Source organism: Homarus americanus, unplaced genomic scaffold, assembly GCF_018991925.1.
Source record: "Homarus americanus isolate GMGI-L3 unplaced genomic scaffold, GMGI_Hamer_2.0 scaffold45698, whole genome shotgun sequence".
Lineage (NCBI taxonomy): Eukaryota > Metazoa > Arthropoda > Malacostraca > Decapoda > Nephropidae > Homarus > Homarus americanus.
The window spans coordinates 2,754,008-2,779,271 of record NW_024735554.1 but is presented as its reverse complement, the minus strand read 5'-3'; the positions used below and the strand labels follow the sequence as shown (position 1 = coordinate 2,779,271).

The 25,264-nt window shown below is 38.5% G+C and overlaps 1 protein-coding gene across 2 annotated transcripts in view; it reads right to left on the bottom strand.

The window, feature by feature from the left end:
• Positions 1-11,149: 11,149 nt before the first annotated feature.
• Positions 11,150-25,264, bottom strand: part of LOC121871383 (tigger transposable element-derived protein 1-like) — a gene marked incomplete at its 5' end in the record, with an annotated part of 72,614 nt that continues 58,499 nt past the window's right edge. For both annotated transcript variants that reach the window (XM_042373608.1, XM_042373609.1), the window contains 3 exon segments: positions 11,150-11,383; positions 14,218-14,932; positions 18,158-18,288. In XM_042373608.1, coding sequence (XP_042229542.1) covers positions 11,351-11,383; positions 14,218-14,932; positions 18,158-18,288 — 879 coding nt within the window. In that variant the 3' untranslated portion in view covers positions 11,150-11,350.

Here is a 25,264-nt window from a genome sequence, read left to right as displayed (position 1 = left end):
AAGAGCCTCACACACATCCCCAAGTTGCCACAAACATCACTTTATCCCCTTGAAGATACACTGCCTGTAATTAAATTTTAATGTATAGACATTTCAAAAAGCAAAATATACTAAACTTTGTCCAGAGGAAAATTCATTGTAATACAAAATAAGTTGTGAACACGTAATAACTACCTAACGATAATTTAGGGTAAATTTAAACTGGCAATTCTTATTTTCAGTGTGTGCCAGCTAGAGTAAAACATTGTGTTATACATGGTGAAGGTGTTTTAGTTGAAACTACTGTACAAAGATTGTATCTTCAAATAATGTTTTTGTTGATTATTTTGTACTTGATTTTATTTCACTTGTAATCGAACTATTTTCCTTCTTTTGGTACTGGATTAGATGCTATTGGGAATTTACTGTATTTTCAGTTCTTATTAAATCATTGTAATCGCGTTTAATTGTTATGTCTAAGTTCTGGATTTTAGTTTTTAAGTGAGTTGTGTACATTGGCATTCCATTGGTGAACCATGTTGTTATTTTTTTTTGGTAGTCTCGTGTGGGGAACAATCACGAGCAATGACGTATACTCAGTAGTTGCCTCATTGGTGGCTTGTATGCTTCCTTCTGTTTCACACCACGGTGAGTCCTTCCTCACTCCTGCACCCTCAGTGAGTCCTTCATTACCTAGGCCCCAGTGAGTCCACTCACTCCTACACCTCACAGTGAGTCCTTCACTCACTCCTACACCTCACAGTGAATCCTTCCCTCACTCCTACACCTCAGTGAGTCCTTCGCTCACCCTACACTACAGTGAGTCCTTCACTCACTCCGTTATCTCGCTGATGAGTCCTTCCCTCACTACACTGCTGGTAGTTTCACTCTTCTACACCTCTGTGAGCCTCTCACTCACTCCTGCCTACAGTGAGTCCTTCCTCACTCCCCCTCACAGTGGGTCCTTCACTCTCCCCACACCTCACAGTGAGTCCCTTCCTCACTCACTCCTCACCCACACAGTGAGTCCTTTCCACCTTCACCTCTTACACCTCCACAAAGTAGTCCTTCCCTCACTCCTACACCCTCACAAAAACCTTCCTTCACTTACACCTCATGGGAGTGAGTCCTCTTTCACTCACCTCACACCTCACAGTGAGTCCTTCACTCACTCACACCTCACAGTGAGTCCCACTACTCCTGTCTCACAGAGTCCTTCACTCCCACCCCTGCTGAAAGTGAGTCCTTCACTCACTCCTACACTCACAGTGAGTCCTCACCTACACCCCAAAGAGTCCTCACACTCACTCCAGACCACAGTGAGTCCTTTCATATACCCCACACCACAGCAGTCCTTCCCTTCACCTCTACACCCTCACGTGTGAGTCCTTCACTCACCTCATATACACCTCCCCGCCTGGTGAGTCCTTTTCACTCTCACCTCCCTATTGACCCTCAAGGAAAAAAAGGTGCCCTTTCCCTCACTCCTACACCCCACAGGTGCGTCCTTCACTCACCTCCTACACCTCAATAGTGAGACCTTCACTCCTACATTCTCAGTGAGTCCCTTCACCTGTCTCTACACCTGCAGTGAGTCCTTCATTCACTCACACCTCACAGTGAGTCCTTCCCCTGTCCCTACACCTCAGTGAGTCCTTCATCACTCCACACCCAGTGAGTCCCTTCCCTCACTCCTACAAATCCCCAGTAGCCTTCACGTACCTACACCCAACAGAAATCCTTCATTCACCTGCCCCACAGGAGTCCTTCTCTACCTCCTGCCACCCAGTGAGCCTTCCCACACTCCTACACATCACAAAGCGAGAATCTTCCCCACCTACACACCACAGCGAGTCCTTCCTCATCCTATACCATCACAGTGAGACCTTCCCACACTACTACACATCACAGTGAGTCCTTTCCCTACTCCTACACATCACAGTGAGACGGTCCCATATCACAGTGAGTCCTTTCCGCTCACTTCCTTACACATCACAGTGAGACCTTCCTCACACTTCATCAGGTAAGTCCTTCCTCACTCCTTTCACATCACAGTGAGTCCTTCCCTTTATACACTCCATTGACATCAAAGCAGGACCTTCTCACTCCTTCACATCACAGCGAGTCCTTTTCCTCATCCCTACACAATCACATGAGTCCTTCCCTCACCCATGCACATCACACATTCCACCACCCCACACATCATAGCGAGTCCTTCTGTAAACCTCATACATCACAATGAGTCCTTCCCTCATATACTCACATCATAGCGAGTCCTTCCCTTCACTCTTACACATCACAGTGAGTCCTTCCCTCACTTCCTACATGATCGCTGGTGAGTCCCATCACTCCTACACACACAGCAGCCAGTCCTTCTCAAACCCCATACATCACAAATGAGTCCTTCCTTTCCTCATATACTACACAAATGCTGCATGTCTTTCCTCTCACTCCTACAAAACACAGTGAGTCCTTCCTCACCTACACCTCAGAGTCCTTCCAGATTCCTACACATCACAGCAGTCCTCTCACTGCTAAGACCTTCACAGTGAGTTCTTCCCTCACTGTGCACATGGTCCTTCCTCACCTCACCCCAGTGAGTCCTTCCCACACCTCATCACAGTAGCCCTCACAAAGCATATCTGAAAGTGAGTCCTTTCCTCAGCCTCGTGCACAGTGAGTCCTTCCTCACTCCTAAGCGACTAAATGCATCTTCCCACACTCCACACATCGCAGAGTCCTATCCTACCCTTCTGGTTAATATCACAGAGTCCTTCCTCACTCCACACATCAGCGAGTCCTTCCCGTCACTCCCACATCACAGCGAGTCCTTTCCTCACCCTTTTAAGCACTACTCATACAGTAGAGTCCTTCACTCCTAATATTACTATCACAGGACCTTCTCACACTCCTACACATCATAGTGAGTCCTTCCTCACCTTCACCTCAGTATTCTCTCCTACTACACCTCACAGCCATTTACAGCGAGTCCTTTTCCTCACTCCTACATATCAAAGTGAGTCCTTTTCCTCATCCTATGAGTCCTTCCTCTCTACCCTACACACATCACAGTGAGACTCCCTCACTCCTTCACATCCCTGCGAGTCCTTCCCTCACTCCTGTCACATCACAGTGAGTCCCTTCCTCTACCCAAGGCCATTTATCACAGTGAGTCCTTCCCTACACTCCTGGCACATTACTCGCCAGTGAGTCCTTCCACTTGCCATTACCATGTAGTGAGTCCTTCCTTCACCCTGCACACTCAGTGAGCCCTTCCTCACCTACATTACTACAGTGAGTCCTTCCTCACTCCCCTGTATTAATATCAAAAGTTGTCTTCCCTCACCTTTCACATCCCCAAGAGTCCTTCCCTCACTCCTACACATCACAGAGACCTCCCTCACTCCTTCACATCGTACAGCGAGTCCTTCTCACCTACATGATCACAGAGTCTCCTCATACTACACAACGCTGTTTGTCTTTCCTTCACCAAAAACACAGTAAGTCATTCCTCAATCCTACCTCAAACAACACAAATCCCACCCCACTCCCACACAGCAAGTCCTTCCCTTTATCCTACACAACATTGCATGCCTTCCTTCACTCCTATAAAACACCCAAAAAATCCTCCTCCTCCTCACCTTAGGTCAGTGTTTCTCTCAATTCTTAGTAGGTCAGTAAGTCCTCCTCCTCACTCCTCTTAGTAGTCAGTAAGTCCTCTCTCATACTTTGGCTGCAGTCCTCCTCTCACTTTAGTAGGTCAGTAAGTCCTCCCTCTCACTCTTACTAGGTCAGGTAAGTCCCTTCCCTTCACTCTCTTAGTAGGTCAGTAAGTCCTCCTCATTCATAGTCATGCAGTCCTTCTGCATATCACGTATGTCTTCCTTAGTTCTACACAATACAAGTCCTTCCTATTCCTACTACTAATACCAGTCCCTCACATTATTCACAGTGAGTCTTCCTCATACTACACAACATTGCATGTCCTTCCTCACTCCCAAAACACTGCAAATCCTCCTCTCACCTCCTGGTAGGTCCATAAATCCTCCTTCTTACTCCTTAGTAGGTCAGTAATCTCCTCTCACCAATTAGGCAGGTCAGTGTCCTCCTCTCACTAATTAGCAGGTCAGAATCCTCCTCTCACTAATCATTATGTGTCATTAAGTCCTCTCTCACTAATAGCAGGCTCAGCACTCTCCTCCCACTAATTAGCAGGTCAGTAAGTCCTCCTCTCACCAATTAGCAGGTCAAATCCTCCTCTCACACAGTTATGTCATAGTGAATCCTCCTCCCAATAATTGGTAGTCAGTAGAGTCCTCCTCTCACTAATTAGCAGGTCGTAAGTCCTCCTCTCTCATTAACTTTGTCAGTGAATCCTCCTCCTACTGGTGCTTGTGTCGTGTCCTCCTCACTAATTGGCAGGTGCAGTCCTCCTCTTCAATAGTTATAGGTCAAGTCCTCCCCACTAATTAGCAAGTCAGTGAGTCCTCCTCTTCAAACATAGTCATAAATTCTTCCCCATTTGAACATCATTTCATTTCCTTCCTTTGGTGTCATTTTATTTTAGTCCTTCTCATTCCTACAATCTTAGAGTCTCTTCCTCTAATACTAGACAATGCTTGGCGCTTCAAGTCTTTCTAATAATAATCAGTAGTGTAAACTTAATACGATTGTTATAATCTATTTTAGCGTTTATGAGGCATTGTCGAACCAACAGTAAAATATTATACACAACTTCCTGTGTCGTCAGGTGGGCTGACTTATTTTTGATATATTTCATCTTTTTCTGTACACAGACATTGGGAGATCAATAACCCCTCTGTCACAAGTACAGTAGCTCTCTAAGAGCCTCACATTCTCCAAGTTGATATTCACAATATAGCACAAACAGCCTCTGGTTGGATCAAGACTACCCCTGACAACCTTACATAGTCCAATCCATTATACAACCATCTTATGATCATCACACAGCCCTAATTAGCCAAACAACAGTCCGTGGCGGCGCATAGTTCGGGGCCTCACATAGCCCCTTAGGAATGACATACTGCCTCAGAACATTTACAACAAATACACCTTTTTCTTTTTACAATTCTGAAAGTTGCCCATACAGGAAATGCTGATTGGTACAAGTAAGTTGTAAAGCTGTAATAATTACTAATTTTACAGTAAAATCTTAAACTAACATCTTGTATTTACTTGCCAGGGAGAAAAATATTTGTTTTAAAATGAAGAGAAACTAAAGTCCAAAATAATTAAGTTAACAAAATACTTTGACTGTCTAGTTACAACTACAGAAAAGATTACAACAGTGTATTAGAAGTTATAATTCTAGAGCGCCACAAGTCTATATGGTCCTTCTTTCTCACTTCCCCAACACTACAAGTCCTTCCTCACTCCTACATCGCGACTAAAAGTCCTTCTCAATTCCACATCACACTACAAGTCCTTTCTCACACCACACCACACCACAAGTCCTTCTCTCACCCTACACCACATTTACAAGTCCATTCTAGCGTCCATTCAATCTAGGAAGTGCCAGTGAGGGATGCTAGATCCTATGCTGTTGCGCGTTGACGTCATATGATGTGTCGGATCTGTCGATATTGATTCCCTCCACCGCCAGGCTGTGATTGGTCTAATGTTATATGACATGGCGGCATGCAGGGAGGCGCCTACCCAGCCAGTCAGTTCATTGTTCTCAGTCGCCTATATACGTTCTCTTTGTGTCGCTTTGTTCATGGCATCCGTGGACCTCACCACCCCAAAACCTTGATTTTACCTGGACCCAACCACCCCAATGTTAAGATGATTTAAATGCCTGTTACAGTTAAGTAAAGATTCCATTTAGGAGAAAGTTGAATGAAACAAGTTGATTTGTCGTTAGCCGATATGGTGTCCAACGAATCTCGTGGATCCGACGATCAAGAAGGATGCTCAAGATTAAAGAAATTGCCATGATATTTCAATGCCTGCAGGTGCTTCAATGATGAAGTACTGTCAGAATAAGGTGTGCTCAAGACTGGTAAACGCTTGCGGAGCCACTTAATTCGTCCAAGCAAGTTTAATACGTCTGTCTTACCGCTGCAGGTGCAGGATCGATGACTTGAACTGCACGTGGTCAGTGCTTAAGATGGAATTGTGAGCCCAAACCCATCACTGCTTCCTGATGGCTGCGGTATGTTTAAGAAAGTGATCAAGATTACCAACAATATTTGTTATTGAAGGGCCAGTGCTGACCGTGCTGTCAGCTTATGGATTTTCCTCCATTCTAAACGAGAAGTTATGGAGGAATGAGAGTACACCGACGACCGAAAGTTCAACATGGATGAATACGTCTCTTTTAAAACACTTCAAGACTCGTTGTCCGGCCGCCGCGTCGGGCCGGAAATTGCAGGAGCGTATCACCATCCTGTTTACCACGACTCCGGTGACGTAAGTCAGTTACGGGTGATCCAATAATAGCCCGTAATTTGCCACGCCTAAAAGAACATGGATATGACCAAGCTAAATGTCCACTGGCTAACCTAAGTAAGTGATGTTCACTATTTGTCCTCTCCTGGTTGACGACTGTTTCGTTCCCATCGCCAAGAAATTCTAGTACGCATAAATAATGTCATCTTAACATTTTGTTGCTGCTTTGATGACACTCTGGACACTCCTTACTGATCACACCCAATGTAAAGTGGTCTTCTTTTCTCTCCCAACACTTCGCCGTTAATCCAGCCCTTTTTGACCAGGAGTTGATATGCAACGCTAAGGGCTGCATTCTCTGCAAAGAGCTTCTGAACACTGTACCAACATCTGTGATGAGTGCTGAACCCTTCTGAGTGGGTACTGAGGTGCAGAGAGCTGACTTATAAGCTATGATACAACAAGAGTTGAGCAGATGGTGCGAAAGCAAACAGTTTTGGTAAATGTTTAACGAAGAAAGCTGTTGATTTCAGAAGCAAGTACGTCTAAAGTAACACCGTGCATGTGAGCGTGGTGTATCCGTGCGAACCGTGCCGGTGATGGTTATGTGTGGTAGCGGATCCAAGAGAAGCTGCACAGAGTGTTACAGCTGCAGGCTTCTCCGAGACCACCAACGACGACATCATGGAGGTAATCAGGGATCCTGAGGTGACTGCCGACGAGTTGTTAGAAGATGAGAACAACAGAAGTTAACTCATGGTGATGTAAAGGATGCCATCGAGTTTGCCGAGAAACTAAAGCTCACCCTTTCAAAAGACCATGTCAATCACCGGCATGAAGTCTTCAATGACCTTCTAGATCAAAGTATGGAGCAGTACATACAGATGTATCACGACCACATCAACACTAGCCGTCAGCGTAACATCACTGACTTCTTCGCCCACAACCCACCACGGATGGAGATACAAGTCAATTTAAAAGTAATGACATTGTCTAGACTTCGTTTTGAGAATGCCTGATGCTAGGTAAACATGAAAACATAATACAGTATAGTCTGCATTTACGCGGTCAATTGAACCCGTGGAGGTCCGGGTAAACGAAATAACAACATACGGGATTAATTGAAATAGAGACTGGGTCAACCCCCAAACTCCACTTTTTCCGACACAATACATACCTTGTAGTAAAAATAACATCTTAATTTTATGATGGTATGCACACACAATTAATATTTAAGAGAAATATCAATAATATTAGGTTTTTTAACACTTATGTTAGTAGAAAAGATGGGTCGGCACAGATGGATGGCGGTTGGTTCCGAGGCAGAGGGCAGATTAGTTGCCCTCCGGTGAGTCACTTTCACTACTCGCAGAGGTTTGCAGGGCCTCCCAGACAAACCCCTCCATATCCTCACTGTCACTATCACTGACTTGGGCTGGCTGTGGTTGGTTGCGGGCAAGGAAGCTCTTAATACTACGTTGACGACTAGCATTGATTTTGTTGAGATAGATCTGAATATACGGCTCCATAACTTTCGTCAGATGGCTATTAGACACTTCATACCAATGCTTGTCTGGGTCGTTGTCAAGGATGAGCTTAATTTTCTCCCCCCAACTCGATGATTTCTTTCACACAATCATGGCTTGGTCCAGGTAATTCAAGGTTTTTCTCGAGTGGTGGGGGTCCAGCTTCACCTTCTGACATTGCCTCTCTCTCTCTCATTCTATGACTGTCATTTATGATAGTTCAATACTGTACATTGTTTTTTGTTATTCTCACTCTATAATTTTAAATTTATGTAATGTATTAGGAATACAACATTGTTCATTTATACTTACCCTCAGTTTTGTGGGTAGACATCAGCTGTTCAATTGTCTGGTAGTCCTGTAGCCAGTGTTTACTAAACAAACCGACAGATGCATCATCTCCTTGTCACTTACCAACTTCCTTCCATCCACTGCATCTCACCGACTCTGCCTCTCTCTCTCTCATTCTACTATGAATTTCATTCATGATACAATGTGGTACAACAAAAAGTACTGAATTGCTAAACCAGTAAATAAAAGCCAAATTGAAGTTTAACATAATAACCAATTGCAGACACTTCCTGCTTCACCATAGTAACAAGAGACCAATTGAGAGGTACTAACGTGGACAAAAGTTCGCTCCTTCCCAAACTGAAGCAGTATCGACCCGCACTGCACACCCGCACCGGATAACAATCAGGGTAAGTCAGTTCGGAGACTCATTCCCATGTCTCAGTTTCACTACAGGGAGCGAACTTTTGTCCACGATAGTACCTCCTCCGTCTCCCTAATTGAGCCAACTAACACCTCACAGCTTGGCCCATTAGCCTGGGGGTTACAGTGATGAGTCTAATGTAGCTACACTGCCATGATTAATCACTATTATACACTATTATATCAGTAAGCACAAATAATAACAGTAAGTCCAGTGAAATATGGTTGGGAGCAAGGAAAGTTACAACTGCAGATGACGCTCAACTAGGAGCTACTTATTCACCTTACCCGCCTCCATTGCCAGGCATAGCCAGGCATATGAATGGGAGAAATACACATCTTGTATGTAGTGTAATTTGAAAATGATGACGGGAACAGTGATAAACGAATTATATAAACCATATATTTTCCTATGATAACATAATAAGAAACATTATATCATTACTAGTGATGAATTAATATTCTCACAAACAACCATTGACAACTCTGTTTATGTACCTTTATGTTTTATATGTTTTATTGTTTTATCTTCAGTATTTTGATGTTGCAATTATTTTGTCACAAGTTAGTACAGTATATTAAATCTATCAAAGAGCTTAGTACAGGAACACATTCCCCCTTATTACATTAATTTATATGGGAAAAATGGTTTTGATAAATGTAATCCACCTAACGAAAGCATTTTAGTGGATCATAACCCTTTCGTTCAATGGGGACTTACTGAATAACTAAGTACATCTGAGAAAGAAAGAGAAAATAAACAAATAAGTAAGAGTACTGAAAGAAATACAATAAATACTTTGAGAAAATAAATTATTTAAGCACAGAATTTTTTTTTTATAAACATATAGAATGTACATACATTAATATTTGAAGACAACTTTTAATACTTGTGTGTTTTAACAAGGGTAGTCTAGTAATGAACTTGGAATGGCCATCCAAATAGCATTCACATCCATCTCGGGAGTCATGCAGTATTTCCAATACTGTCAATAAACATTTTAATGCACACTAATACTGATAAAAATAGTTGGCTTAATAACTAATTCTGGAAAACCAAGTTATATATCTCTCTTAATAAAATCTTCCTTACTTTTAATTATATATATATATATATATATATATATATATATATATATATATATATATATATATATATATATATATATATATATATATATATATATATATATATATATATATATATATATATATATATGCAACATGCAATTTAAAAAAAACTATATCCATCAGTTGTCTTCGTTCATAAATTCACACACACAAGCTGAATTTAGTTACATGTGGGATTTACAAACATAATGCAAAATAAGGATAACAGTTGATGAAAGTACAGGTAGTCCCCAACTTACGACTGCTTGGACTTACGACCGCCGCAGTTGTGACCATTTTTTTTTTCAAATGACGCACGCATTTTCTATATCGAAACGTTTCCAGTTAATGTAGTCTCCATGTATAATTAGAAAATTATGGGGCCCCATGTGCATTCAGCTGACTATATTAAAGGTAAGTGCTCAGTCACACTGTATCCATTCCTCATTATTTATTACTTTTACTGTACTGTATTTCATTGAAGATTTTTTATTTAATTTTTTTTTTCTTTTTTATCTATGTCGGATTTACGACCTGGATTTGGGTCCCTAACCCCGTCGTAAGTCGGGGTCTAGCTGTATTAAAACTATGTCACAACATTCTTCAGTGCTGTCCTGTGCTTCTTACAACATATATTTCAATCTCCATTGCATTAATGAGTATACTGGTAGTAATAATAATAATAATAATTAACGGTTTATTAAAAAAGTTCTGCAGCCCGAAGGCTGAAAATATACATTGGACATCAATGACTTATTACATACATTGGTGGTTTAACAAAAGCCTTCATTAGAGGAAGGTAAAGGAACATACAGTGAGCATACAGATTAATGTAGGTGTTGAACAGCAAACATGTAGTGCAGTAACTCCCTCCCAGATGGTGTTAGGAGGGACCTGATGTGGTGTAGTAGTTCCCTCACAGATGGTGTTATGAGGGGCCTCACGTGGTGTAGTAGTTCCCTCACAGATGGTGTTATGAAGGACCTGACGTGGTGTAGTAATTCCCTCACAGATGGTGTTATGAGGGGCCTCACATGGTGTAGTAATTCCCTCACAGATGGTGTTATGAGGGGCCTCACGTGGTGTAGTAATTCCCTCACAGATGGTGTTATGAGGGACCTGACGTGGTATAGTAATTCCCTCACAGATGGTGTTATATGAGTGAGGTGTGGTCCCAGTCCTTCCTATCGTAGATGGATTAACACATCGCTGGTTGTTTTTGGATCTCACGGGCCGTTATCACTGGGTACCTGGGACCTCACTGTGTGAAGGTTAAGTTGGGTACGACTGTTACTGTTGAGTTGTTCTCACTGACTTACGCACTGTTCACCACTGTTCACCTCTGTTTAACACTGGTTCCATTCCTTTCCTAAATGAAATTGTAACTTCTGGCGAGAACTTGTTGATATTCTGGTGGGGGGGAGGGTTCAGTGGAGGGAGTTGGTATGGGCCAACTTAACAGTTGACCTAGCTGCTCCGAGAGGAGCGCCAGGTACGTCTTGACCCTTCGGTGGTCAAGGATGTAGTGTACAGTAATACCATTAATACCAGGTGTCCTTGCATAGCCTCAAAGTGTCTGGACTCTGGTAGGCATTCCTCGGTGAATGAATTTATAATTCTTCTTCATCTATATCGATGAGTTCCTGTTGTAAAGGATAGAAATTTAAAAGTGATGTACAGGTAAACATATTAGTGTCAAAAAACTTGGGCCATGTGAAACTGGCAGCATATGGCATAAAAAACTGGTACCTTAAATACAGTACAGTGGTCCCTCGGTTAACGAATGCCTCAGTTAGCGAATTACCTTCCATAAGAATCTTCAATTTGGTTAACGAACAAAAATTTGATTAACGAAAATCACGTTTTGTTGTGAGCATCAGCTGGTCAGCTGATGGCCCAGTCTGCCAATTCAGTAATCTGTTCTATGTTTAAATTTGTTTCCAATGGAGTAAATACCCTGTACAGTATCAATAAATTTGAGCTTTTTAATATTTTTGAATGTTTTATATTAAAATTATTAGTCATTTTAACATTTATTTAATATATTGATAATATTATATGCAGTACTCCCTGTACAGGTTCAGTCTGGCTTTGTTTACAATCGAGAAAGCACCTATTGTGTTGGCGTCTTGAATATTTTTTCATTTTTCATTGAAATTATTGGTCATTCTGTACTTTAGTTAACATATTGATAATATATAGCGTAGTGCAGTGTTGATTTAAAGAAAATAATCTTGAATTACACCTAGTGAACTTAAAATTTTATTGGTGAAATGAGGCATCAAGCATGGGTCCCCTGAAAGTGATTTTTCCTCCACACCACTTCCTTCTCTTCTCCCTTCTCCTCCATCCCCCACTTCCTTATCTTCTCCCTTCTCCTCCACCCCCACTTCTAATTCCCATCATCAACCAGGAGCCTTCTACATACACACCTCAAAGTAAGTGTACTTTACTGCATTTTTTTTTTTTTTACTTTGTATGTACTTTTCAGTGAGCTGGAACCAATTACCCAATATCCTATTGAAACAATGGATTCGGTTAACGAAAGACCTTCTGGAGCGAATTGTGTTCATTAACCGAGGGACCACTGTATTTAATTTAATACAACCTATATTAATTTTAAAAGGTATGTGAACACAATAATAATATTTTACTAATGTAACTATAGATATAAATAAAGATAGTCAAAGTTTTGGGTTTACAGGATAGTGTAGCATTTTTATTCAATAGACCAATACTTACTTATGAACACACCACAGTTTATTTTTTATTGATATCCAAAATAAGCACTGCCTTCTGATATGATGTATCGCTTTGTGGTTGGATGATGTGATCTAGCGCACATCATTATCTATTTATTTACTAACTGAAGTTTTGCAAAAATTATATCGTAAATGTATAATCGTGATGCCAGATAATGTAGCTATCAAATGAATAAATAAAAATAGACTTTTATTTCATAGGAAGAATACGGCAATCAATTAAATAAACATCAGGACTGAAGTTGGTGAGAAGAGTTTGTAGGAAAGCGTCACTCAGTGGCATCTTCATTAGAGATCTTCTGGACTATGATGACAGATACTTCCAGTATACCGAAATTATAAATATATAAATTAGGTTGATACATTGTAGTTTACTAAATGTATATCATCAAAAAAATAGTAAAAGGTTACCAATTTTACTTGATTTATCTTAAGTAATAGTTAGATTAGTTATAAAAATAAGAAAATATAAACAATGATTCGTATCCATTACAATCGGCTTGCAAATTCATCTTGGGAAAGTGTAGTTGCCAAAGGTTGCTACAAGAGAAATTCTGAAGATTTTTCAACTATTATGACATAAATTCACTAATTATAAGTTGATAAAATTATTGTATAATCACAATAAAGAGAGACATTTTTCCATTTGGCATAGTAATAGTGCAAAAGTTATAAATAGACCAAATTTCACTCATCTTACGCATGTCATGACACACACATAACTGCCACTGAGCAGTGAGTGGAGTAGTCATCTGTTAAATTATTTTACAGTATACTCTCGATTTAACGGAATCAGATATTACGAACTCTTGATTTAATGGAAGGAATTTTTTCCGCTATTTTTTACTCGATTTAGTGAACTAATTCGCAAAATCGAGATTAATTCCGTTAATACACTCACACCTACGGAGACACCTCAGACACACGATATGTACAATGAAAGACAAGAGTCGTGTCGCAGTTTTGTCCGAAGATTAAGTATAACTTGTAGAACATTATGAGAGGCCCCTACCACAAGGCAGAGCACACCAAAAGTTTAGCCCTTCGGCATATGTTTTCACCAAATTTTACGACACGACTTTTGCCATTCATTGTACATGGAAACATTATTCATGGCTTACCTTAAACTAGGGGGTTTAGTGTTTGTTTTAAATTTTTTCTATACAGTAATTTCCAAACTTTTTCCAATTGATAGCCGAGCTCTTTTGACTTTATCCCCCTTAACGGGGTGGTGTGGAGGTAAAATTAACTAATTCCAATATTATAAATTAATTTTATTGGAATTAGTTAAGTTTACCACCACACCACCCCGTTAAGTACTGTACTGAGGTGTCCCTCAGGACTCATTTATAGTTTAAAACTCAGGTTGAAACACGAAGAGGGAAGATGTTGTTTAATAATACGGACGTAAGTCTTTGGTACACAAGGAGGCAGCATGGCCGGTACTGCACTCGACCACGTCCACAACCCCAAGTTGTAAACTCTGGTACCCATCTACAGCTGGGTGAAATGGGAGTGCCCAGGGATCAAACCACCGACCCATTGAATAGAGGGCGAGCACAGTATCCACGCCACTACCACACTTCTCAGACTATAGGTAAGGTCAGTCTAATCAGGAAATACATCTAAAATTAAATATCTGACGAAAGAGAAAACCCCGGAGAGACTTCAGTGCCAGATAAAGTTCAATTCTACATAAGAAAAAAATAGCTTACCTCTTTAACACTTCCAAGGTCTACCAAATGAATTTCCATATTCATGCTGCCACTAGGCTGTGGATCTCTCACTGATGTTACAGTTGCTATTGGTTCAGTATATGCTGTACAAGGCACTGCTTTGGAGAACACTGGAGTATTGTCTGATAACTTCAACTGAACACCAATTACTGAGGAAGCATCATACATTATGTTGGATGAATTGGTCTTTGTTGAATAAACATTCTGGGAACTTGTCAATGTGCGAGGAACCTTTAATGGTGAATTGGTCTTTGCTGAAGAAACATTCTGGGAGCGTGTCAATTTGCGGGGAATCTTCAATGATAATGTATTTTCATTGTTTGTTAACTTTAAAGGACAGCTGACATTTTGTGATATGGGTAAATTATTTTGATTTTTTATTGTGGAAACATTACGCTGTTGCCATCCCACTGGTGTTTCCAAGTAACTATTACATCTAAAATGAGTTACATTATTCTGGATAGCATTTTGGGATATAACTCCTTCTAAAGGTTCAGTTTTTGGTAATGCGACATTATGGATATTGTACATTGCTGAGGAACTTGTATGAGGAATAGCTGTGCCAACTACAGAAGAGCCTTCATTATGTCCATCCATAGAGACACGGTCAGATGAAGTCATTCCATGAATCTGAAGAACTTTAGCAACAGTTAGTACTGATGCCACCTTCTCCACTGCAACAGAAATTTCACCCCTGTAAAAAAAGAACTTTACATTAGTATTATGAGGACATAGAAAGAATTGAAGTGTAAATTTCTATTTTATGGCCAAATGAATGTATGGATTGATTTCTGTGATAACTAGTTTTGAAGAATTATTATTAACTCTTTCACTATAAGGACACCACTTTTAATACCTTATTTGGTTAACTCATGATGATTTTATTCAGCTCAGAGGTAACCTGTAAAAAAAGGGTTAATATACAGGCATACCTCAATTTATGATATGGTTCTGTTCCTGAAAAATCTCTTGTAAATTGATATTTTGTTAAGTGAAGCACAGACTCCCATTATAAAAGCTGAGATAAGTTCCCATGGGGAGGGGAAGACTAACTTCTCAATGCATCTTAAAATGCTACAGAATAGTTTTAATATAAAAAAATATATATATATATATATATATATATACTTGTACCCCACTTAACGCGGTCAATAGAACCCAGAGGGTCCCGTTAAGTGAACAACAGAACATATGGGATTAATTCCAATAGAAACCGGCCCGACCCCCAAACTCCACTTTTTGAAGCACATACCTATGTTGTAGTAAAAATAACATCTTAATTTTATGATGGTACATGCACACAATTAATACTTAAGAGAAATAGAGAAATACAGTCGCCAAGTTAATGTCCATTCAAATAATGGACTCAACTCCCTCCCCCTCTCACACTACACTCGGCTCTTCCCTCTCAGAGAAATTTTTGGGGAAAACCACTAAATTTTAATAAATAATACCTCAAACTAAAGTTAGGATAATACAATTGACATTGCTGGATTCCTTGTAAGACCAGGAATATTTTGAATATAAATGTCATATATTTTGCACAAAAGATAACATAGTTACCTAGAGAAAAATTTTTATCTAAAATTTGTATGTTTAATGCAAAATATATGATGTTTATATTCAAAATGATCACCAAATTATAAGAATTCCAGCAATGTAAATTATATTCTGACCGGGTAATTTGTATGAATTTTATGAGCTAAAACAAATATCTTCAGTTAATAAAAAAAAAAAAAATTCTTCACGGGGTAACAGATGGTCGGTCGGTCCCTCCCTCCCCCCCACCCCCCACCAACCGTCCCAAGGAGATGTGTGGGATAACCACTAAATTTTAATAAATAATACCTCAAACTAAAGTTAGGATAATATAATTGACATTGCTGGATTCCTTGTAAGACCAGGAATATTTTGAATATAAATGTCATATATTTTGCACAAAAGATACCATAGTTACCTAGAGAAAAAATTTTATCTAAAAATTGTAAGTTTAAAGCAAAATATATGATGTTTATATTCAAAATGATCACCAAATTATAAGAATTCCAGCAATGTAAATTATATTCTGGCCGGGTAATTTGTATGAATTTTATGAGCTAAAACAGGCAGTCAGGCAGGGTGGCGGGTGGGGCAAATCTAAAAATAGCGTCTCGAGCCGGACACTCACCGCGTATATGTGGAAATAATCCGTGTTAAGTGAAAGTTCAGCTCTGGCGAGGCACCGCGTATATGATAAAACGCGTTAAGTGAAACCGCGTTAGGCGGGGTAATACTGTATATATATTTCATTAGCGGTTAGCGCTCCCCAGTCACAGTCATAGGCTCGTGGGCTGTGAGTTCGAATCCTGACGGGTTGAGGTGTTGATTGTATATATATATATACACCGGTTGTACCTCTCTAGTCCGGCATTCTGTGGTCCGGAACGATTTTAGTTTGTCCAATAGGTAGATTTGCAATTTTTTTTTTTTTACTTATCTGAATTATTATTATTATTATTACAGGAGTATTAAATTTTTGCCCCTCAGGCCCAATGTGGGTCAGCGACCTATGCCCGGGTGGGCTAATCCCTGAAAAAAAACAACAAAGCCGCGGGAAATTAAGGTTTGTTTACATCCGGCAGTTCGGCTGCTCTCTCTCTCTCTCTCTCTGCTTGTCTATACAGAGTACAACATTTAACCCTTCAATATGTATGAGCAGTAAATAAGTGTTGCTTTCATATTCTTATGTAGAATAATGACGATATGTTTTCACATGTGAGCACTTACATACACGCAGTCTCACTTTTTTTTACCATTAATGGTTAGCTACTTATATTGTTCCATTAATTAACATTAAATAACATTACAGGTACTTCAAACAACCAAATTATTTTTTTTTACATTAATTTTACTACAGCTACAATCAGGGTCTTATTTTCTTCAGTTTTATATGTAGAACCAATCAGTCACTGGTTTCGTAAGCTTTAACATAAACAATGCCGGCAGCCGTCTCGTCTCCTCTAATATTCCACGTATTATTATTAATAAATTGTATTGTTAATTTTGCACACACGTACATTAATTCAATAAAAACAAATTCAGAAACATTAATTAAAATATATATGAACAGTAAATAAGTGTTGCTTTCATATTCTTAGTGTAAAGTAATGACGGTATGTTTTCACGTGTGCGCACTTACATACGCGATCTCTTTCTTCTTTTCCATTATCGTTAGCTACTTCTATTGTTCCATTTATTAACATTAAATAACATTACTTAAAACAACCATATTAATTTTACTACAGCTACAACCAAAGTCTTATTTTCTTCAGTCTTATATGTAGAACCAGTCAGTCACTGGTTTTGTAATCAACGAAAACAATGCTGTGTCATTTCCTCGTGTGTTTAAATATTCTACGTATTATTAATGAATTGTATTGCTCATTTTGCACACATAAACATTAATTCAATAAAAAAGACATTCAGTAATAAACAATAATGAATCTTTTGTACATAAGAGAAATGACGCTGTTTACACGAGTATGCACGTTGTCTGTACGTTGGCGGGCCGTTCAAACCCGTCGAAATTCAAGTTTCCGCCGTCAAATTTTTATTTTGTGTATGTGTTCCAATAAAATACGTTGAATTAAAAACTCGCGAAATTTGAGAAGCTACTATACGACATTTAACCCTTCAATATGTCTTAAAAGAGACCATGATGCAGAGAAAGTGGTGCTAGTGCTTCCAAGCATAAGCACAAGTCACTATCTATCCAGGAAAAGGGTGAATTTCCATGGTCCGGCACCGGTCAGGTCCCGAGGTTGCCGGACTAGAGAGGTACAATATATATATATTTGGCCCTACATGTTGAAAAAAATTTTTATCATAAAAAATCGAACTATACTCAAGTATATATGGTAATTGTTCATTTTGAACTTACTTGTATATATAAGTAATAATGCTGACAAGATCTTCATAGAGCACATCGTGAGGCATAATGACGATTGGGTGTTGACAGGGATTATCTTGTAACACACCACGAAAGTAGCGACTCATCGCTGACAGCACAGACTGCAATAAAAATATTAACAATAATATAGTACACATTATACTTCAAAACAGGAAAAATGGATTATTAACATCATCACACCATTTTATGGTTATTTTCTATACAGTACTTGCATAGGTTGGCTGCAATTACCTGATGGTAGCTCTCCATGCTGCTAAGTCTCTCTTGTCATATTCTTAACTCTAATGCCAACCGGCCTATTGCAGACTCCTTATTTTCTTATGTTCTCATGTCATTCTTGGTTCTTGGCAGCAGGGTCTACCATTAGACAATACATTATGCTTCCAATATCTTCCCAGGCATTAGTACCTCCCTGATTGGTAGCTGCTTACTACCTACAACTACGATAATCTTAGCTTAAATTTTCTCCTTGCCATCCAAATCTTACTACTGAAGCAGACATCAAGGATTTCATTATCTCCTCAATATCCTCAACAAGACTACTGGTATAAACTATAAATAGAAGTGGTCCCAAAATTGATCCCTGTGAGATTCCAAACTGCAAAGGAACTGGGTCTGAAAGGGTTCCACCAACCATCACACATCAATATCACTCTCAGAAACAAGACTCAAGTGAGAGTGTATTTTCATGAACATCAAACGACTAGTGAACCTGAGCAACAGATGATGAGACTGGACAATAATTTGACATATTTTCAGTATCAAAACCAGGTTTCTTAAGAAGTGGATACAATAAAGCCTGTTTCTCAGATGGCACAAAATTGCCCTCTGCAAAATATTTATTTATGATTCTACATATAAAGTCTGCAGCATGTTCATAAGCCAGTGGCACCTTAGAGATACATTACAGGATCTTATATGTAATATCTTTGTCACAAAAAAACAAGGACAAATCTGAGCATTTGAAGTGGAAAGAAAGGATAGTAGTTCCAGACCAACAGTCCATTCATAACTGAATACAATTTTTCATTATCACTGCCACAAGAGGCTACTTGACTCTGTAGTATTCAACTTTGCGTGCCCTCACTGAACAAACAACAGCCCTATGCTGCCTGCGCCACTCTCGTTCAGCACTTCTACACTCCTACAAAGATAATTTCAAGACGAGTCATAACATGGAGTCATCTCATATTGTTAATCTTTTTGTGACCTCTAGACCATACTGTTATTCTTTTTGTGACCTCTAGACAATAACAGTTTGAAATGGAGTGAAAGACATCCCGATGTAATTTAACCATCACATCAGAGGACAAAACAGAGGAGTCGACCCAGTTCAAAGAACGGTCAACTTCCTCATCAATCATGTTCTGTAAGAAGGGGGTCTTGGGACATTAAAACCTAAAGTAACCAAAGCATGGTCAGAGACTGCTGGATCGATTATGTCAACTGCAATATCAAATACACGATCACAGTCAGCACGAGACAAAACTAGGTCTGGAGTGTATCCAGAACAATGTGTTGAACACGACACGATTTATAAAATTGTTTAGGTCGAGAATTCTAAGAACTCGGAGGAAATAGGTTTCAGAGAAGGGTTGTCAACCCAATAATTAATGTCATCACAGATCAACTGTCACCCATTTTTCCTGATAACGTCTCAAGAAACAAGTCAAATTAATCCATGAACTTCCTATCTGTATATGGGTGACCAGGGCGATACTCAACAGCAATTCTAATAACTTGGCGATGAAGGTTTATTAATGCCTCCATAAATTCAAAGGAGGAAAAAACAGTCACTACTAATTAGCCTAATGTTGAGCAGAGCCACAGAATATATCAACACCACCTGAAGTTCCTGCAGCAAAAGAATGTGTCTTGGGAAGAGCACTATGAATAATGTTGATGTCTGATTCATACAGAGAGGATATCCAAGCAGAACTCCCTCAGAAACTCATTAATGTGACATGTTGTTTAGGATCACACGGATATTAAGCAGACCTACTTTTTATAGGTTCAAGGGGGGCACTATTTTTTTTTAACAAGTAAAGTCAGTTTTGAATTATAATTACTATTATTATTATTTTTTTCACATTGGGAAGTCATCATAGGGCAATATTTACTCGAAGCAAACTGATTGACTAGCTCGGGTAGTACAGGTTGAACCTCTCTAGTCCGGCAACCTCGGGACCTGACCGGTGCCGGACCATGGAAATTCACCCTTTTCCTGGATAGATAGTGACTTGTGCTTATGCCTGGAAGCACTAGCACCACTTTCTCTTCGTCATGGTCTCTTTGAAGACATATTGAAGGGTTAAATGTCGTATAGTAGCTTCTCAAATTTTGTGAGTTTTTAATTCTTAACGTATTTTATTAGAACACAAAAAAATAAATAAATAAAAATTTTGACGGCGGAAACTTGAATTTCGACGGGTTTGAATGGCCCGCCAACGTGCAGACGACGTGCATAATCATGTAAACAGCGTCATTTCTCTTATGTACAAAAGATTAATTATTGTTTATTACTGAATATCTTTTTTATTGAATTAATGTTTATGTGTGCAAAATGAGCAATACAATTCATTAATAATACGTAGAATATTAAAACACACGAGGAAATGACACAGCATTGTTTTCGTTGATTACAAAACCAGTGACTGACTGGTTCTACATATAAAACTGAAGAAAATAAGACCTTGGTTGTAGCTGTAGTAAAATTAATATGGTTGTTTTAAGTAATGTTATTTAATGTTAATAAATGGAACAATAGAAGTAGCTAACGATAATGGTAAAGAAAAAGAGAGATCGCATATGTAAGTGCGCATGCGCACACGTGAAAACATATCATCATTACTTTACATAAGAATATGAAAGCAACACTTATTTACTGTTCATATATATTTTAATTAATGTTTCTGAATTTGTTTTTATTGAATTAATGTACGTGTGTGCAAAATTAACAATACAATTTATTAATAATACGTGGAATATTAGAGGAGACGAGACGGCTGCCGGCATTGTTTATGTTAAAGCTTACGAAACCAGTGACTGATTGGTTCTACATATAAAACTGAAGAAAATAAGACCCTGAGTTTAGCTGTAGTAAAATTAATGTAAAAAATGAATATGGTTGCTTGAAGTACCTGTAATGTTATTTAATGTTAATAAATGGAACAATATAAGTAGCTAACCATTAATGGTAAAAAAAAAAGTGAGACTGCTCGTATGTAAGTGCGCACATGTGAAAATATATCGTCATTACTCTACATAAGAATATGAAAGCAACACTTATTTACTGCTCATATATATTGAAGGGTTAAATGTTGTACTCTGTATAGACAAGCAGAGAGAGAGAGAGAGAGCAGCCGAACTGCCGGATGTAAACAAACCTTAATTTCCCGCGGCTTTTTTTTTTAAGGGGATTAGCCCACCCGGGCATAGGTCACTGACCCACATTGGGCCTGAGGGGCAATTTAATACTCCTGTTTAATAACTCCTGTAATAATAATAATAATTCACCTGCCTATCTACCTATTGGACAAACTAAAATCGTTCCGGACCACAGAATGCCGGACTAGAGAGGTACAACCTGTACTGCAAGAGTGGAACAATTTGCACAAGAGGGTGAGGTCTCATTTGAGCACAAACTGAAGAACCAGGCTTCCTGGGACAATGTGTCCAAATGTTTGGCAGTGGTAGCATTGAGCAACCAAAAACCTGTCACAAGCTTTGCACCTGTTCAGTCGAATATAAACATACAGGAAAGCCTCTGATAGGACGGTTCTACTAACGACGATTCATGTTTAAGACCCTGGTTGATTTAGGACCCAATTCAATTTACACCATTATTTTCTTCACATTTGCAACAAAAATAGAATAAAAATTAAAATAAAATTACATTTTCATATAAATAACTAAATCCTGATATGTATTATAAAAAAAAAAAAACACGCCTTGCATACAGAAGCTGCCCGGCTTGTGAATGGTGACGCCAGCATCACTAGTATACACAATTGCAGCTTGGCAGGCCTTTTGTTTTCATGCATGTGAACAGGAAAAGGAGAAAAACATTCTCAGATTTCTTATGGCATTTTTGCATCCCTATTCAACATAAGCAAGAGAGCAAGTGATGGTAGTGCTGGTTCAAAAGTTAAAGGAAAGTGTATAAGCTTAGCCGAGAAACTAGATGTGTTAAAACGATATGAAAAGGGTGAGAGAGGTCTGTGGATATTATATGGAGCAAACAATAAACCTACTTTCTAAAGTGGATCCAATAACAGAACAAAGCATTAAAATTAACAAGGACAGGAAAAATGCATATGACTTCTACATAAAGATGTATAATGAGAAAAGAAAACAGCTGTGCAAAAGTTCTTTCGACAGCTTTATTAGACGAAGGCTTAAACCATCAAATTCAGCATCATAAGCAGCTTCAGCAACAACTTCAGGTTCAGTAATAGTTTCAGCAACAGCTATGACATCTTTATGGTACAGCTTCAGCCAGAGTTGTACCTGATGACTTCATCATGAGTAAAAACCTGCACAACATCCATTGGCTGTCCTTATGTTTCAGACTTTACCACCATCGGTGAATAGAATTTTTGTTTACATTAGTAAGTATTATTTAAAACATATATGAACAGCAATAAGTGTTGCTTTCATATTCTTATGAAGAAAAAAGACGATGTTTTCAGATGAATGCACTTACACACGTTAGCGTTCCCAACAGGGCTGTGGAGTCGAAGACAAAACCTTCGACTCCGACTCCGACTCCTCAAATTTTTATGCTTCCAACTCCGACTCCTTGGCCTATTTGTAACAACTATTTCTACCATCCTAATTGTAATTTGTATGTTGTAACCTGCATAGGTAAAAAGTAAAACACTGTGGCTATACTGCTACAGCTTTATTAATGATCTGGACGATATTTAAGAACTACAAAAAGATGATAGGCTTGACTTGCAAAGTTTCAATCAAAAGAAAAATAAATTTATTAAGAATTCAAGATATTAACTAGAAAACACCATTTACATGTATATCTAAAAGTTCGATCTCAGCATATGAATTTTGTTTAAGCTCATAATCTGATGTGGATCTAAATGATGATCCTACAATTCCTTTTAAAGTAAAGTTATATATTTATGTACATTAAAGAAATGAATACCTTATTAAGGAAAATGGATAAACCTTACATGATTAAGTTATTAAATTAAATTTGCCTTAATCTCACCAAAAACAGGTTGTAGCTAATTGTTTTGTAGCTGAGAGCCTCTGTGCAGTTTTCAACGAAACAAAATTTGATATAATTCAAAATTTCAAATGGTAAAGAAGAGACTATCGTCCAAAATTATAGTGCTATACTGTGCCTGCTACAATAAATTCTACAATAAATTCATAATAATGCTTATAAAATGGAAATAAATTCTTTTAATAATTTAAGAAAATTAGTGGGATCAGTGGAATCACTGCAATGAATATGCCTGAGTTCATATATTTGTTCTTAGGAACAGAATAGCTTCAGTCGGAGTCGGAGTCTGGACAATTTTACCGACTCCGACTCCACAAGCCGAAATTTCCTCCGACTCCTCGACTCCGACTCCACAGCCCTGGTTCCCAATCCATTTAGATTTTTCTTTACCATTAATGGTTAGTTACTTCTATTGTTCCATTTATTAACAAGAAATAATGTTACTTAAAACATACATACTAATTTTTTTACATTAATTTTACTACATCTACAACCAGGGTCTTATTTTCTCCATTTTTTTTACGTAGAACTATCGTCATTTGTCATGGGTGTTGTAAACATTAACGAAAACAATCCGTCCCCTCTCTGCTTGTGTGTTTTAATATTCTACGTATTATTAATGAATTGCATTATCCATTTCATATGTATAAACATTAATTCAATCAAATACATATTCAGTAATAAACAATAATGAATCTTTTGTACATATTCTTAAAATAAATGACTATGTTTCCTTGAGTGCGCACATATACACTGGCGTTCCATTATCAGTCTCACTTTTTCTTTAACATCAGTGGTTACTTCTACTGTACATTAAATATCATTAATTAAGACATACATATTTCTTTACATTAATTTTACTACAGCAACAACCAGGGTCTTATTTTCTTCAGTTTCAGATGGATAATTGACATTATGGGTGTAAACACTGACAACAACAATGGCGTCGCTTCTCCTCTTGTGTGACCTTATTATTACTGATTTACATTGTATAAGGTGCATTCATAAACATTAATTGTATTGTTTTGGGGGAAAACAGGGTCAAAGCCACACAAAGGTATGAAAAGGTCACACTTGGGAATGCATCTCATTATTATTGCTTTATTTTAATGGTAATTAATGATTCACCTTACACCACAATATTGGAGGATACATTACCGTTGTTATTCAAGGCTTTACCGGATCCTCAAAACTTCTCTATGGAATTTTGTACTTCAGGTGACGTTCTCCTTTTATCCTTGTTAAAACAATGGATAACTTGGAGTTTTATTTAAGTTCTTTAATTTTATCAACAAAATATCATTAATAAGTAACTCAAGATGATGTTTATGATTAAATCCATGTAAAAGTAATTCAACAACTTAGTAGAGTTGGCTGCTTTGGTTGGCTAAGCTTAAATTGGAAACGAGCATATGTGTAACACCAAGAGAAACACTGAAGAGATTAAATGTGAAAAAAAAAGCAGCAACAAGGGTGAATAACCCTCTGTTAGAGATGTTGGGCAGAATAACAAAACCAAAAATGTCTAGGAATTGACTCCAGCTAAGACCAAGTGAAAATTATAATGGGCATTAACAATCACAATGTTTTGCAGTGTGTTATGTTTTACCTTATGGAACATGTATGAGGTTGGAGTATGTATTTGTGAGAAAGGACAGTTGAAGGGAAATAAAAGTAAGGTCCCCAGATATAAAAGATAATTAATTTTATTTGTAATGACAGCCCAAAACCACTACAGTATTTCCCCGCTTTACGCGATTTCTCATTTACGCGGTGCCTCGCCAGAACCGAACTTTCACTTTCCGCGGTGCATCTACTCATATACGCGGGAA